The sequence below is a fragment of the Xiphophorus maculatus genome, chromosome 20, assembly GCF_002775205.1.
Source record: "Xiphophorus maculatus strain JP 163 A chromosome 20, X_maculatus-5.0-male, whole genome shotgun sequence".
Lineage (NCBI taxonomy): Eukaryota > Metazoa > Chordata > Actinopteri > Cyprinodontiformes > Poeciliidae > Xiphophorus > Xiphophorus maculatus.
The window spans coordinates 4,489,946-4,507,287 of NC_036462.1; the positions used below are offsets into that span (position 1 = coordinate 4,489,946).

At 38.1% G+C, this 17,342-nt stretch overlaps 1 protein-coding gene across 1 annotated transcript in view; it reads right to left on the reverse strand.

The window, feature by feature from the left end:
* Window positions 1–15,410, reverse strand: part of rims4 (regulating synaptic membrane exocytosis 4) — a 36,975-nt gene extending 21,565 nt beyond the window's left edge. The window contains exon 1 of the mRNA XM_005810639.2: window positions 14,235–15,410. Within this exon, the coding sequence (XP_005810696.1) occupies window positions 14,235–14,331 (97 nt within the window). The 5' untranslated portion in view covers window positions 14,332–15,410. The remainder of the gene's footprint in view (window positions 1–14,234) is intronic.
* Between the last annotated feature and the right edge of the window lie 1,932 nt (window positions 15,411–17,342).

Below are 17,342 nucleotides of genomic sequence, written 5' to 3' on the forward strand. Positions count from 1 at the left end.
AAGTTGCTTGTCTGAGGGAGAGGATCCTGTGAAGCACTAAAAAAAGACATTTCTTTCCTGGTTGAAGCGCTACAGATGATGACTGGCGATGACTAAGACCGGAGATGAATAGGAAGCAGCCTGTTAAAACTTCTTGGCGGCAGAAAGGGTGGACAAAGCAGAACGTTTCAGACGTAGAGCTAATTGCCTTATAGGTAGGTAAGCATTTTTCAGATCGTTTTATAAAATTAACAGCAGTGCTGAGTGCTCTGCAAAAAATGTGTTCTCACAAAGCAAAGAACTTCCTGGACTGCACTAAGTGTTAACTAGTAAAGAGCCTGGCTTTCTGGTTCCCTAGTATATTTGGCCAACACTGTGGCTCCATGCAGTATTAAAAGTTACTTTGACGTTAAAGCAGCTGAACTGATCTGCCTCTTTCTGAATGTAAACCTTGTTGTTCAGATGGACACATTTCATTTATTCTGCTGAGTAGATGGAGAGACTTCTCTTTATTTGGGGTTTAAGTTTGTAGTTTTCTCTGAGTCGAATTGCTGAAGCAACAACAGCTGCAGTAACGAGACTGCGAAGAGCAGGAACAAAATAAATGTTAGAATTTAGATCATCAGCAAAATAAATATTACTGCAACTTATGGCTGGAACACACTTTCAAATAAAAGCCTATTAAAAAGAGCGGATATTAAATTTATTTTGAAAAACCACTCAGTTAATTAATTGATTCCGCCTTTGTCTTTATTCATATTTTAATACAGTTAGAAGAAAAACTTCTAACTGTATTAAGTTTTGATCCACCACAGGGTGGGAAAGGGTTTGGCAGCAAAAGTGTTTCCATTTCCACTTTGGTGCATTAAATATTTTAAGCCAAAAACGATTTCAAGCAAAAATAAAATCTTTAATAAACACACAGATAGAAACCCGACTGCTGATTCTCAGATCCCAAACTCTGATAAAAGTGTGTTTAAATGTTCATTTTAAGTGTGGAATCTCGTGGAGATTAAATCTAAGAAATTAGAAGATTCTGTTTTAAATGTTGTTTAGTGTGCTGGAGATGGTGGGACATTATTCCAAATATGAGCGTGAAGCAGAGAACTCTTCCTATATGAAATATATTGACATTTTTTCATCTCTTTTTTGATGACCTAATATACAATATTCTGGGAAGAAGCAAACTTAGATATGATCGCTGGTTATATGTTGACAGAAAAAAGCGGAGAATGGCAGAGGCAAACAGGAAGAGAAGGACGGACCCAAAGGAAAAAAAATCTGTCAAGATGGCAAAACCCAAAAGAGATGGAGCCCAAATTAATAAGTAGAAGGAAGAATCTGAGTGACAGCAGAGAGGAATAAGAGACGAAGACAGAGAGAGATCAAACAGAGGGACGACAGCATCGATAAGCACAATAATCAGAGAATGATGACACGTTTCTGCTCTTCTGAACATTAAGTGCTCTGTCACTGGGGCAATTTAACAAACTGATTAACTGATTTTTATATTCCATCTGAGCCTAAATTCATCTTCGCTGAGAGAACGAACCTTTGCACCAGGCAGGTTTTGGCTGGTTTTTACTTTTAACTCATCTTAAGTTGGTGGCTTTAAACAACATAATGAAGCAGGAAAATTAATTCAAATATGTCTTTTGAGATGAATATCCTTTAATTCAATCAGAATATCAAATTAATTCAGCACTGTATGTTTTCCTCAGGAAAGTTCCTAAGTTTTGGAGTCACAATGAAATAACATCAAAGTTAAGCTCATATATTCTCCTGATATAAAAACCTGATATTATGTCAAACAAACTTGGCCAGATAAAATGTAAATAAATCAACATGCTCCAGTGTTTTATGACTTTCCTTAAACTGGTAGCAAAGATGAGATTGTTTGACTGATTAAAAATAAATTGAACATCCTAGAAAAGCTGTACACACACCTGATCTCGTTACTGTTAACAACATGCAGTCAGGAGCTACAAAATAACATTTTCACATAGATTTTAAAAACCACCAAATGACACCAACTCCACAATCTATGACATTCTCCAGGATAAAATATGATGTGTACAAAAATAATGGATGTTTCCAGGTGGAATCTGAAAATATTCACATATCCTTTCAGTGACATCACTGAACTGATTTGCAAAAATTCAGAAAAAAAATAAACAAATATCAATTTATTTTAATGGTATGTTCATCTAATTGAGCAAACCTGCATGAATTAAAGATGCTGTTTTATCAACTTCTCATGATCAATCTTCTGTTCACCCTCCATCATAGAAAACCTGTTGAACTTTTTCTTTATTTAAACCCATAATCAGGCAATCTGCTGATAAAAATCATCTTCTAATAGCTTCGTTAAAACAAGAAGTACAGGAAGCTTTTGAGTGGATAGCCATTAGAGAAAGACAGTGACCTTATAGTGAGGAGCCAATGGAAAAAGTAAAACTCTGTGGCCTTTAGAGCATTTGGTTGTTGAATTGGACTCTCAGATGTTTCAAAGTTGCATTGTTTCTTTTTTCAAATAGAATATAATTTGCATCCAGTGGTTATTCTCCCATGAGGTGAAAAGAAAAAGCCGCATGATATACACTAAACATTAGATTTTCTCCAACTACAAGTTTTCCAAAGAAGATAAATGAACACAGACACTGAAACACAAGTTATCTGAAGGAAGTTGAATTGGTTTTGCTGTTGTTTAGTCAAAGACGAGGTCGCATTAAACTGTGAAGAGTTTTAAACAACCAGCTGTGCAGAAAATGGAGGAATCCATGAAGAGCAATATCAGATTTAGTGTTTGTATCTTTAAGCTACATAATGACAGCAGATTTTATCCCTTTGACTGCTTTCCAAACACTCATAAGCTCAGTGAGGAGCAGACAACACGTTGCTGAATAACCACAGGCTCCATTTAGCCGTAAAATACAGCTGGAGGAGGAAAGTGTTTCTTTTACAGCTCAGCCATCAGCTTTATGCCTCACTACTTCAGAGGAACGCTCACATCACGGCGCAGTCATTTGGAAGGAGCTCTACCACAACAGCTAATGCTCTTTGTTTTTTCTGTAAATAAGATGTTTAACAGAAAATGCAATTAGTATCATACTGAATGTCAGTGACGAAGGGGTCTGGTAAAACTGAAATGTTCTGATGTCTGAACACATGGGAGGTGAAGTCAGCAAATCAGAGCAGTATCAGATTCAATTAGCTTCGTTAATAAAGCTTGATAACACCCAGATCATTTACTTCCAGACAGTGAATCTAATGAACAGCGTCTGAAAAAGAGGATTGTTGGTGTTTTTTTATGACAGCTTTAAAATCTTCTGTCTGTGTTTATAACATCTAAGCCTCATGAAGCCAAGATCTTATCAAAGCAAACAGCATCTTTATGCTACAGCGATGAGTTCAGTACAGATGGGAACCAACAGAACCTGAAATGTTCTGAGTTACAGGGCAGCCATTTTACCAACAGCCGGTCCGTAACGTCTCTAGGGATTTAACTCGTCTGTATTTGTTGTCCATGTTGAATTAACTGATAGCAACCAAGCCTGAAAGATTTTGTTTTCTTCCAAAAGAAGCGTTACATCAGGGGTGTCCAAAGTACGGCCCTGTGTTACATGATAAATTTATGATAAATTAAGGTAAACTGAGTGAAGAAACTTAAAAAATAATGTTACTTTTTGATGAATCTTCCGTTCGGATGCGCTTAAAAGTGCACAAATAAAATAATACAAACACTTTCCAGATGCTCCCCTTTAAGATATTTCTCTAAAGTAACACAGTGAATATATATTTCATAAAAGGTTAAATAAAAAAAATTCCATATGGTGCATTGAATATTTACAAATTCTCATCATAATTTCCAGCCCATATCCATCTGCTTTAAATAAATGCATTTAAAACCAAAAGCCAACTGTCAGGATATATGAGAGAAAAACCTTTCAGAAAATTTACTCCCTTCTGTTTTCCCATATTTTTGGACGGCCATGCGGCCCATAATGCAGCAGGCTACCATGCATTGGCCAGAACTGCCAGGTGTATTTATTTATTTACTCCTGGTGAAACATGGGAGAGCTGCTGCACATGCAAACACAGAAAAATACAAACTTCTGCTGGTTAACAGGCCAGACATGTGATTGTTGTAGGTATTACTTATTTACTTGGTAAACAATCACACCCAAATAGTTTGAGTCCTTCATATTCAATAAGGTAAGTATTAAGCGTTCATTATTAGTAAACTAAACTCACACAATATAAAGGTTTATTTGAATAAACTCTGAACATTTTCTTTGTGTCATTTCTATCAATGTTTTAGTTGATAATACTTTTAAATCTAATTTTGTTGAGGTGAACAGTTTCAGGTTAAACTGTGCATTCAGGCTCCTCCAATTTAAGGAAGTGAAAACAAATTAAAATCTATTTAATGCTACATTTTCTGTTTTTTATTTGAGATTATGTTCCATTTAAACCCATTTCAAATCTTTGCATGAACTTCCAGAGTTTTAACAAGACAAAATGTGGAAAAGTTTCATTTCTTTGCATTCCCTGTAAAGGTCTTGGACATAAATATGGACATTCAGTTTATATCTACATCAGAAGATTTACTGTTCATGTATTTTATCATCAGCATTTGTTACATTTTATTTTTGAATTAAAAGAAAATGAACACAAATGAACTGGATGCTTGTTTTTGTTACATTTTTTATGGACCAGGAAAAAATACCAAAAAAATAAAATTTTCATTACCAACAATCTGCATAAATTTATCCAAAGCTAAAACATTGAAAGTTTCCTCTTCCACATTTTAACAACAATGTCATATTGTTCACATAGTTTCAGCAAAGGCCCCAGTATGGATAAAAATTCTCTTTTTAAATAAATATGTATCTCCTTCTGTAATACCAAAGTAGCTAAAAAGAGAAAGGCAACGGTTTGTGGAACAAAAAATTAACCTGAAGTAGGATTAATAAAGAATGTAATTATTTTGAATGAAGATCCATTGTTTTTTCCTTGTTGCGTATCAATTAAGTAATTTGATGTAACTGTTTGATTAATTCAGCAGGTCAAACCCTGAAGTCTGCTGCTGAAAATTATAACAGAGTCTTCAGATAAAAGAGCAAAGATCCTCAGCAGTCAGACCAGAAAACAGAGACGATGTTTATCAATGAGTTTACAGAAGAAAGGAGGGAGAGAAGATGGTAAAAAGACAAACTCCAGGAAAAAATAGCTCAAATAATCTAGTTTTACTCTTGATTAATATTTATATTTCACCTCTAAAAGACAAACCAGAGCAATGTTGTGTGTGCTGAAGCAGAAGGAGAGGATTTAAGCTGTCACCAGAGACAATGGGATGTGGATGTCGAAGTTTGTCGGATCAACATATCCAGGTTTTCTTCCTGTCACCGCCACACAAAGCCCGGCTCTCCACCAGCTGTGCCACTAAGTGAATCATTTTCCAATTGCCCTTTTAAAGAGGAATCTCACGGATCCTTTTGTTTGGTTTTGTCTCCCGTTAAAGCTTGTGTCAGTTTCACTTCGGCTTTATGTTTTACCCTGCTGCTTCCTACTCTGTAGGATTATTCACTCTTCCATGTCTGTAATCATGTCTGCATAAAACATCCACCATCAGGATGCAAACAGGTCATCAGCTCAGAAGGTCAACAATCTCTTTGGACAAATTCTGTTTTTTGATTCTGGTGCATGTCCAGTTGGATATTTGTCAAAGTGTTTGGCATCATATTAAAGGGAAAAACTCCTGATTTTTATTTAAAGCAGATTTTGAGTCTCTCTGGCCAACATAGCCGTCACTGGAGCTTGTTAAATCAAAAATATCACACATTTCTCCATACCTTTGACTAAACTAGGTGCATTTCTTTGAGCTCAGTCGTTTAAACCTAACCCTAACCCTAACATGAGGGACAGTTAATATCTCTGTTAATTGAAGAGCCATGTTGGGATGACTTCCTGAAGGCGGCGATTCAGAAAGACCAGGAGCTTCTTAAAGAGACAGAGGCCCGATTTCAAGGCGTTACATCAGCAAATTTATTTTGAGTCATATCTAATATATATCACATTTTTATAACTGAAGATAACATGGTTACTAAATTATGGTATAAAATTTATACACTGTGTCTGCAAAACACATAATACTTCCCCTTTAAATGAATTTCAGGTAGGTTTAGTACATAATGCTCAATGTTTTATGATTAGCCATAAAGAACATTCTAAGAACTAAATATTTCATTTTAAATAACCCATGTCTCATGTTTCTGTAAGCAGTGTACAGTGGGAAGGACTTGAATCTGCAGCCACCAGCCCTCCGCCCCCCGGCATCAGCAGCTTGCCCCCCCGGCTCTCTTTGGTGTATATTTTAACGTCTCAGTGGAAAGTGGAGCCGCTGATGTGCACTGCTGCGTTTTGCAGCTTTGGAGTTCATGGTGGGAAACAAGCACAGCTGCTGTTCCTGGATTAAACTACAACACAGTGAAAAATGCCCTCCTGGCTGCCATACAGTGTAACAAATGAACACCTGCAGCTCCTCTTTACCCCATTTTTCTCCTCCTCTTCCTCCTTCTCCCTATAGAGTAGACCTCCTTTCCAAGCAGTCCATTTTTTAATCCTGACTTTTCTGGGTCGTCTCTTCGGCTCAGAAGAACTCGAGAGACTTATCTGTTTTCTCTCAGTCTGACATCTTTTTCCTCACTACGCTTCAACTCTTTGACATCAGCTTCGTATGAATTTCTGTCTCATTATCTGATCCTATACAACATTAACAACATTCATCAGCCCAGTGGGTAGGAGCCTTCCAGCTGTTCTTTATTTTTATTTTTATGCTTCCCTCACTGCATCTGACTGGCCTCTGTGTGGGTTTAAGTTTAGAAAATAAAGTTGAGATAAATAAAAAATGAAATAATCAAAGTTTTCAATACACAGAAAGTGACAGAAGAGGGAATCCATTTACAGAAAATAAAGTAAATCAGCTGAAACTCTTTGAGTCATATTACATAAAAGGAGTATAACTAGAAAAAGAGATGATGAATAACTTTTCGTGGAGAATATTTTTCCTTCAGATATTTACATTTTCATCGGAATAAAAGTTTCTGTCTTGCAGGACACTCAAGCAAAAACAGTAATACTACATTAAACCGTAAACTCATCTTAATGACACACTGAAAGTTTCATAAACTCGTTTTAGGTAAATAATTTTTGTTGAAATTCTTCCTGCGAATTTCTGAAACTACGAAATTACTTTTCTAACTGTGTTTGAGAAATATTTAGATAACATTTTTACCAAAAAGCTGCCAGAAATCCGTTCCTTGATAAATATTGCACAGAAAAATGGGATTTTATCCAGATATAATTCCTTTGAAATGTTTCAAGTTTAGTGGAATATATATTTTAAAAAACCACCTTGAAATGGGTCTGAATTTCAACGGGTCCAAAAAGACCCAATCATGGAAGACTGTATAGTCAATATATGATGGATCAGAGGGTTACAGCTCAAATTTGCAGAACTTGAACAAACAGCTACATTTTTCCAGGAATAATTCGATTTATATTTTATATCTGCAGCATGAATTTGTGGTTCCACATCTGAACTGTTTGGTTTGGATTAATTTCATAACAGTGGATTCTGTGTGAATTTCAGAAATTCTCACTGAATTATTTCTGCTTAACGCTGATATTTTTATCACATTCATGCCCCAAACGCCTGATTTCCTGTGTCTATTCAGCTAACAGGACAGATAACAGGATAAAATCAAAGGCCGTGATTCTGCTTTATCTTTATTTTTGAACATTGAAGTTCAGTGTTTAGAATTATTTTTTATTGGTTCACACCTAAAGCAATCAGAAATCCTATAAAAGATGAAGGTCTAGTTTAACTACATTCAGCCATTACTTATAAACCTTGCTATAAAGTGAATAATGTTTTCCCAGAATCGTGAAATAAAACCAGTTTGATTTGCTACCTCGGGTCATAATTTAGCAGCCAAACAGGAAGAAACCCACCAGAAAAGCAGAGCTTGGCTTTTCCTCTCCTGAAGGAGGAAACAGAATAAAATGCTTCACTGAGCTAAACTCAAACACTTCTCCCTCCTTTTTCGCTCCATTTTCATGCACAGAGACACAGCTGACTGCAACAAGTGTACATTCAACAAAAATGTGTGAAAACTGACAATGAGAAGTGAAACATGAGAGAGACCAATACAGCTCCGGTTTTTAGAAACAAATTAAATTCCTGGGAACCTTTTAACGTTTGTTCTTCAGATGAAGAGGTACTGAATGCTGATCAGGGCGATGAAACAGGGATCGATGACTGCCTGAGTGAACATTCAATTTGTCATGTCTTACATTTACGACTCAAGGCAGGTGATTCATCTCCACAGTCAGTCTGTCACGTAGAAATCAAACACCTGAGGTGCTAGATGCCACATCCAGCAGGCAGCGTGTGAGAGCGAGCATCAGTGAGATTACAGAGACATGAGCATTAATATTATATGTTTATTCTCATTTATTCTTGTATCACGTCTTGAAGTCATCTTGTTTTAAGAAATCATTTTTGATCAATAAGGGAAAGTTGAACTAAAAATAGTTGCCTGCATAGTGCTGTGATTTCTGTACTTTTTCACTTTTTAAGAGCCGACTCTAATTTATTATTGTCTGTAGCCTCATATTTTAGTTTAACGTGGAAAATATGAAGTTCAGTAATTTATAAAATGCCTTATGCTTCACTTTTAAGTATTTGGTCTGTTACATAAACAGGGTTTCTCACTTTGTGTAGTATTTTATTTCAACCTTTCTTTCTATTTAACACTACAAACACATCCAGTAAACGGAATAATAATTTATTATGATGTTATGAAATATCTTCAAACTGCAACCAGGTGTCGCTTTGTGTCAGTCATATTGAAGTTTGTTTTTTGTTGTTTTTGTGACACTCTCCTCCTGAGAAATCGGACAGAATCTGGAGCGGACTGCCATGTTTGTACCCCCTGCCTCCCCCACTGTTTTCACAGAATGGTACGATCCAAAATTCTCCCATGTGATTGGACAATCAAAACTACCAATCAAAACAAGTTACTGCTGTGTGCAGGGTGAAGCCACTGAGAGTGAGAGCTGAGCAGCTAAAGACAAAGAGACAAATACTTTTGATCATGACCTATGAATGGTCTTACAATCAAATGGTTGTGAGTTCGATTCCAGACTCCTTCCTCCACCTCTCAATGTGCTGCTGAGCTTAAAGAGGCGCTATTGTGTGTTTTCCAGGCTCATAATGTCATTTTATAGCACAATTAAATAACTATGTTCATTTTATTTGTTGTTTATTTTTTTGGACATTTAAAATGTCTTCCAGTTGCAGTGTTAAATGTTTATTGATCTTTGAGACGGTGTTCTTGCGTTATTACCTTTAAATTGCTCAAAAAGGGTCTCAAAAGCTACAATATTATCAGTTATTGCAATAACTTCTGGGACAATTTATGGTTTATCAAAATTTGTTATTGTGACAGGCCTAAGTTAAACTGGAAATGCTGCATAAGTTAAATTAATCTGCCTTAGAGCCGGACTCTAACACAGGGGATCGTTTAGAAATCTCACAGACAGTATGAATAAATGTGGGTTTCAAAGTAGCAGTGCACAAACCAGCAGTTGATCATTTATTTATGGTCAAAGTTTCATCCTCGTACATCTTGCTAAAATGTAGCCACAACCTGGCCGCGCTCCCTTCAGAGGTGCTTGATCTCATTTCATGTCTGAAGCTTTAAAACCGACTCTCAACTCATCCCAACTTTATGAATACTGCAGCAGACGGGTGCAAACGCAGGCGTGAACGGGACCAGGGAGAGCAATGGGAGTGGAGAGAAAACAAGTGGTAAAGCAATTAAAAGGCAATTTGTGAAGGAAGGACAGAATTAACCTGCAAACCGGGTTTTCAAATCATGGAGGGCAAATGACTCGGAGAGAATGAAAGTCTGACAGAGAGACGCTGAGACAGAGAGGCGGAGAGCGAGAATTAACCTGCAATCAGGCCTCTATTTAGCTGCAGTCAGCCACAATCAGCAACCATATTAGCATTTAATTAGTCTGAGAGCCACAAACCACGGCCTGCCGCTTCGCTCTGATTACCTCATACACTTCTGTCAAATCTGTGTGTAGCTGCTGAGCATCATCTGTGTATCTGAGCACATAAAGTCCCGTTTTCACAATCTGTGTCCAGACATGATAATAAAACCTCCAAAAAGCAAAACTCCACAAACAAAACGCTCAGCATTGTTTTTATTTTAATCAATGAAAATAAACCTTATTTGGTAATGACCTGATCAGTTTTTTTTTCTTACACCATCTGTGTGTCTCTGCTTTGTTAGTTTAAAAATACACTTGTAAACTGGGCTTCAGTAGGTTACCAGTATCAAGGTATAAAACTTTTTAAAGGTTGTAAAAAGTTGCTATGAATTTTATTTATTTCATGAAGTGGACAGTGTAAATTAATCAATTATTAATATACACGTAAATATGCCAGATTTACCCAATGAGGCTAATTTTCATCTGATGGAAGGATTAAAAAAAAATCAACATGCACGACAGGAGATGTAGCTGATGATTTATGACAGAATTCGTGAAGTAGTGTCATTTACAGTAAATATTTATATTAAAAATAAAAACGAGACATATCTGTAAAAAAAAAAACATGTAAAAACATTAATTCAGTTTGTTTGACTTTATTGAACGTAGTGTAATAAAATAATTAACAAAGCTATATTCAAACAAAATAAATTGAAAACAAAAGCATCAAAAAAGCAAAAGAAGAACAGTAGTAAAGTGTATTAATATGTTCTAAGGAGAGAGTGTCAAATATGAACTTATTTTTATAAACAGCCATCTTGCATTTCGTCATCCATTAAATTACTATTCATGTTGATTACGCACAGATTACTGTTAGCTTAATCTTAAAAGCACATTATGATTTAATTGTTCTGATTTCTAAGCACATTGAGAAATTACCAGATTCTGCCAAATTATTAATTTGATCCAAATCAAGAGTGCAGAAAATGGGCTTGAAGAAATTGAAATATCTTTTATAGATTTAGTGTTCATACAGACGAAAAGAAATCTGAATTGATCTTCATATTTTATTTGTTACAAGTTATTTCCAGTCACCTTTTTGGTGTTCAGTATCTTTTTTATAAGTCCATGTCTGCCAAACGAAGCAGGATGAGGAATGATTTCCCCTCTGGCTGCATGGACTCCTGCGCTGAAGTTCTGCAGAATCGGCACCAGAAGATGACCTTCCAAAGGATTGAGAGGATCATTGAGTTTGTCAACTGCACTGATTTCACCAATGTTGCCAGGTAATATCTGCAGTTTAAATGTTCTTCTCTGATCAATATTAATCCAGTTTGACCATTTGTACCTGTTCATTATCTGTGGTTGCAATGATCTAAAGCAGGGGTGTCAAACTCCAGTCCTCAAGGGCCGCTGTCCTGCAACTTTTAGATTTGCCTCTGCTGCACCACACCTGAATAGAATAATTAGGTCATTAAAGGCTCTGGAGAACTGATCTACACAAGGAGGAGGTAATTAAACCATTTCATTCCAGTGTTTTGTACCTGTGGCACATCTAAAAACTGCAGGACAGCGGCCCTCGAGGACTGGAGTTTGACACCTGTGATCTAAAGTATCAAACTAAGAACCAGCAGGGAGCTCAGGAAACAGAGTGAACTCTCTGGAAACATGAAGGAGGAAAGTCAATGAAAACAAGAAAAGAATCATCATGTGAAGGAGATGAGTCTGTGGAAGAATGAAAGAAAAGGTTTACATGACAGTAGTGAGATTTACTATAATCTGGTTTGGAGGCAGAGAATAAGATGTTCTGATTTTGGGAGTGACCACAATGGAAATAACTGAATCAAAGAATCAAATGGAGCTGTTTAGAGACAACTAGTCTTAGCTTAGATGTGCAAAGGAGAGGCATGTTAGATAGGTGATGGTGGATGCATGGCTGCCAAGGAGGAGCGACAGAGACCAGGGAGGCTTGTGGATGTGGTGAAGCACGATAAGCAGAGGGTTGGTGGAGCAGTGTATCTGGGATGGTTGGTCTGCTGGTGACCTCTAAAGGCAACAGGACAGAAGAAAACGTGATCAAAACGACTAAGATGTTAACACGAGAAAATGTTCTGACGGCCACTTTAAAGTAGGAACCACCCAGAAACATTACACGGCTTGTGGTTGCAGCACTGGGACAGAGATTAACATGGCAGCCATAATAAATATCATGACATTCTGCACACGCAACGCATCAGCTGCTCGGCTGCAGCGCTCAGCGCCGGATCGAGAAATGCTGCGGAAGCAAAAAGCAGCGCTTACACAGGCATGAGAGACGCTGCAGGGTCAGGTTATAATATTTATACCTTTAATCCTCAAGATTTCCAGAACGTGTACCTTGTTTTACCATAATGGCAAAACTATGAAGCCTATGCAAATGATTTGAAAACAATTTGTAAAAAAGAAAAAAATCAGTTTTTGCTGAGTTTTTATCTCACATTCACATAATATAAGATTTATTTGTCATTGCCATCAACAGATTACAATGAGATTGAGATTTGCTCGACTTGAGTTAAGATGCAGGTTATGTGTATATTCATAATATACAAAGATAAAGAAATAAATGGTACAAAATGAGAAATAAAGAGACATCAGAAGATGGTTGCAGCGCCTGGAGGTGTTGCAACAGAATCTACATTTTTAACAAAGTGGTGTCAAGAGCAGAAGTTCTTATGCCTTTGAATTTAGTGCCATGATTGCCATCGGGTAAAAACTGTTTTTTAGGCGATTTGTCCTGGTTTTGCAACATGCAAACAGACGAAAAGCATTGACTCAGGGAATCAGAGTGAAAAAGCACACCACACTCTTCAGTTATTCATTTGTGAAAAAAATTAAACCATGAGTCATTTTCCTTCCACTTTCTAAATGATGCACAACTTTCTGAGCCTATCACATAAAATCCCAATAAAATAAAGAAAGTTGTTGTAATGTAGCAAAACATGTTCAAAGGGTGCGAATCGTTCTGCGCTTTTCTGTACCATTTGATGTTGTTATTATAACCTGTTATTGGTATGGTACTGATATTTCACCATTTCATTTCATTATGTTCCAGTCTTGAATAATGTGCAGAATACATTTCAAACTTTACTCTAAATGCCACTGGAACCACATCCAAGTAAAAATCTTTCTTCATCTCTCACATGAGACTGCATCAAAAAGATTATCTACTACTGCTGTTTTCCAGACCCGATTAGTGTGACGACAAACCAGGAGTAATAAAATTCAGCAATAATACCAGTCCAGATCAAAAAGCATTACATCATCATAAACTCATCCACCAACAGGCTCCTCCTCTTCCTCTAAACTTATCCAAAATGTCTCGATTTTAACAGAATGTCTGTCACTAAAGTAGAATCATCTGATTGTAAAAATGAATGTCTGTTTTCAGAAAGTGGTCAACTAAACCCAAGACATGAAAATGGATCATCCAGTTTAGGAAACAACCAGTTAGTTCATCTAAGCTTCTTTTTGTTTGATACTGTGAAATCCAAAACGGTTCATCATCTTTACCTGCAGCTGGAGGCACAAAAACTGGTGTTTACTTTTTACTGTGGATAAATGATAGATTCAGGTATAATCCTGTCATTAGCTGAAGATTTTAGCTCCACTTCTAAACTTGCATTTTTAATGTAAACCAAAGTCCTTTAAAAATGCTGATCCAATATTGGAATTAAAATGTCATTTAAAAACATCTGAACTGTGAAAACAGTCAGGTCAACAACAAGCTGAATGGATCGAGAAATATTACAACAAAGGTGATACTTTGCTTATCCCCAGAAGATGATTTACTTCTGGGCATAAATCGTCCCAGAAGTTATCGCGATAAACGATAATATTGTTGCTTTGAGACCGTTTTCAAGTAATTTAATGGTAAAGGCACAATGATGCAAGAACACATACTCAAAGCCCAAAGAGAAAGACATTTTAAATAAACAAATAAAACAAATTTTTAGAAGGACAAAATTGACCTTCAGAAAATGGCAACCAAAACACCAGACTGAAGACTTTTATCATCCAGCTTTTGGTAGAAAAATAGTAAAAATAACTCGTGCAAATGGAAATTATTGAGTTCATTTTAAATTCTTAATTGATTAATTGACAAATTGCTTTTTGCAACAAGCCTGCTGTGTGTGTTCATGCCCACTTACCGCCATCGTCCTCGTCGAAGGAGTTCATACAGGGGAAGTAGATCGCGAGGGCCTCAAAGGACGCCGAGAGGCTGATGCGGCTCTGCGATCTCTCCATGTATAGGCCCGCCGTCGGGCCCGGGTCGGCCGGCTTGGCCAAGCGCGGCTGGGCATTCTTCACGCGGAGTACGGCTCGCGGCGTCTTGGACGGCTGTCAGCTGCCCCCACGGCAGATCCGCTTCACCCCGAAAAGAAGAGTCGGAACAACAACGCCAACACCGACTTCAATCGGTGCAGATTTAGCTGCAGCAAAAGTTATGGAGGAGGAAAGGCTTGAATGCTTTTAAAGAAGCAAGCTCCACAGGTGCAAAACATCCTAGAAAAAAGAAAGTAGTGAAGCGAGATACGAATGTTTTCTTTCTTCGTGTTCATACAGTTTTTGTTGGAGAAGAACATCTGCCAGTCATTGCAAGTCTCCCTGGTTTCGTTCTTCAGTAGGTACTTGTATACATCCTGCTCTTTTACCCTCTGTGGTCTTCAGAAGTCATTTCCTGCTGGATTTACTGCCGTCACTTGGTGGCTCTTACCTGCATCTTTGCACCGATTAGACTTGATGTTGCTCTTCTCGATTCACAGCTTACCTCGGAACTAACATCCTCCATCTATTTTGAACATCCAAATGACTTGTTACCTTTGGTTTCTGCAAAAGGGTGAACGACGGGGTGGTAAAGGTGATGTTCACGCCCTGCATGAACCGTCTTGCTTTCCCAAATGAATCAAATACCTCTCTTCTCGGTGCCTAGCAGTGCTGGTTCCTCCTGCTTTGGGCAGAGTCAGTGCTTTTCTTTCATTCAGAGAAATTGTCTTCCCAAATCCGCAGATGCCAGCTTCGTCTCAGATCAGGTGGGCCACCATCAGTTTCAGCAACAGTTGCACCTAAAGAGCAATCTGTTGCTTCGGTCTGCCTTTGGAACTGTTTCACATTGGATGCATCTGTTGATGTTGGAAATGTTCAGAAGCTCGTTTGCTTCCAGGCTTCTCCGTTGCTCCTGTGTGGCTCCGCTGCCGTGCCGATGCTCCTCTGTCTGCTCCAAAGGCAGGGAAGGACAGAGAGAACGGTGGAAGAGAAAGAGAGGAAGAGGCTGCGCTACGGAACGGCGAGACTCTGAGCGGACTCATTCACTGGTGAGCGGCAGAGACAGAGAGGGAGGGAGGATGGAGGAGAGAGGGATGGAGGAGGGAGAGTTAGACTGCTGCTGGCAGCTGGACCAATCAAAACATGGATGAGGGAACATAGGTGTGGCTAAGAGGAAATCAAGGCGGTGAAGGGCAGTGCAAGTTTACAGTGTCTCTCCACTGCCTCCTTTAACTGATCAAACATTTTTTTCAGCAAAGATATTTAAAACATGCATTACAACACAGATACAATGAGCACAAAAGCAGCAACACAACCTCCTGACTCAGGATGTAGAGACGGTGGAAAGGGACATTCAATTAGCTGTAAGGGGCAGAGAGGACAAAAGACAGCCTGGGCAAAAAGACAGAAGCACTGGGGCAGAGTTCCTTCACCGACATACAGAACAGAAAGTTCACTAAGGAGTTTTTACACCACATAATCTGGTAGACTCGGTTCCATTGGGACCAAAACTGCAACATTTGTTCATCTCCAGCTGCTGTGGTTCTCTGAGTTAAACCAACCTGTTCCCCTCCTGGCCTGTGGGGGCGCTGCACCAAGAACCGCTGAAGGAAACGACACAAAAACCTCTGAAGACACTGAGAGCAACTTCCTTCTTCACCAAATAGAAACTAAAATGGAGGCGTCAGATTTTAGTGGTTGGAGGATTTCTCTTTAGTCTTAGGCTGAAGACCACGAGACATTTCTCCTTCTAACGCTAAGCAAACGCATTTGTTTCAGCTGTATTTACCCAGAATGCCCTGCGTTGCAGTCCACTTCCTGGTTTTGCACTGGCCCCCGGTCCATTTGGAGTTCACACATACATTTGAACCAAACCAGAGTTAATTTTAATCAAACTGAAACCAGAGTTTGATTAGCATTCACACCAAACAAACCAGACTTTCTAGACAAATGAACTGGAGTTTGATTAACGCGGGTTGAACAGATCAGAGGTGAATGTAGTTGACCTTTCTGTCAAAACCTTTTCCTGGTTGAGATCAATCAGGAGGACCACTTCTGTTAAAATGAAATATCCAGAGTGAACAAAGTTACTGGAGCAGTAATACAATGGCAACAATAACTGCAAATAATTCATTAATGTATTTATGAAAGATGAAAATATCTGCCTCCCGTTCTGCTTTTAGAAACTGTTAACCACCAGTAAACCTGCAGTCTGAAAGAGAAGTGCCCTGGAACATGTGGAATAATTACTTTCCTAATATAAAATATAATTCAATTAGAGGATTTTTAAGTGGGGAAAATAAAAGATAGACATCTGTTTAAATAAATCCACACAGTCTAAAGACAGGACTCAAATTACAGCTGAGCAAAAGCTTGCCTCTGCAGTCACGGGGTAAAAACCCCTAACTCTCTTTTCTATGAAACGACGCTAAAACTAGCTTAGGTTTAGTAAAGAAACAATAATAAAACATAGACATCTGCCATGCAAGATATTAAATCAGCAAGTTGCTCTCCATCAGGCCGTCCAGGGGTTTATTTTCCAGGACACAGATAATTTAGAAACTGTGGACTGACCTGTCTCTAGAAAAGTGGCCAAAATGTCTTTTTGTTAAAAACATAAAAGTGGTTCTTTAAGTCTCCCAAAGTTTGACAACAAGCTTTTTTCATGCACATCTGTTACCCGATGGTTCCAAAGGTTCTGTTTTTGTTGAAATCCTGATGGCTGTTTTAACATTTTATCTGCAGAAACGTTTATTACTTTTTGCGTGTCCCTTTCCCGTAATCTCTTCTCCTTCAGGAGTTTCTTTCTTTCCTCCTTTCTCACTCTTGGCCTGCCGTTGCACTTTCTGCCTGTTCCTGTTCCTCCTGCTTTCTGTGCAGCAGAAAGACAAAGGAGGAAGGAAAGAGCCTGTGTAATCAACATCGCTTCGAAGGGCTCCATTCATCTCTCTGCTTCCATAGATAGAAGCCATAGGCGACACATGCACACACAC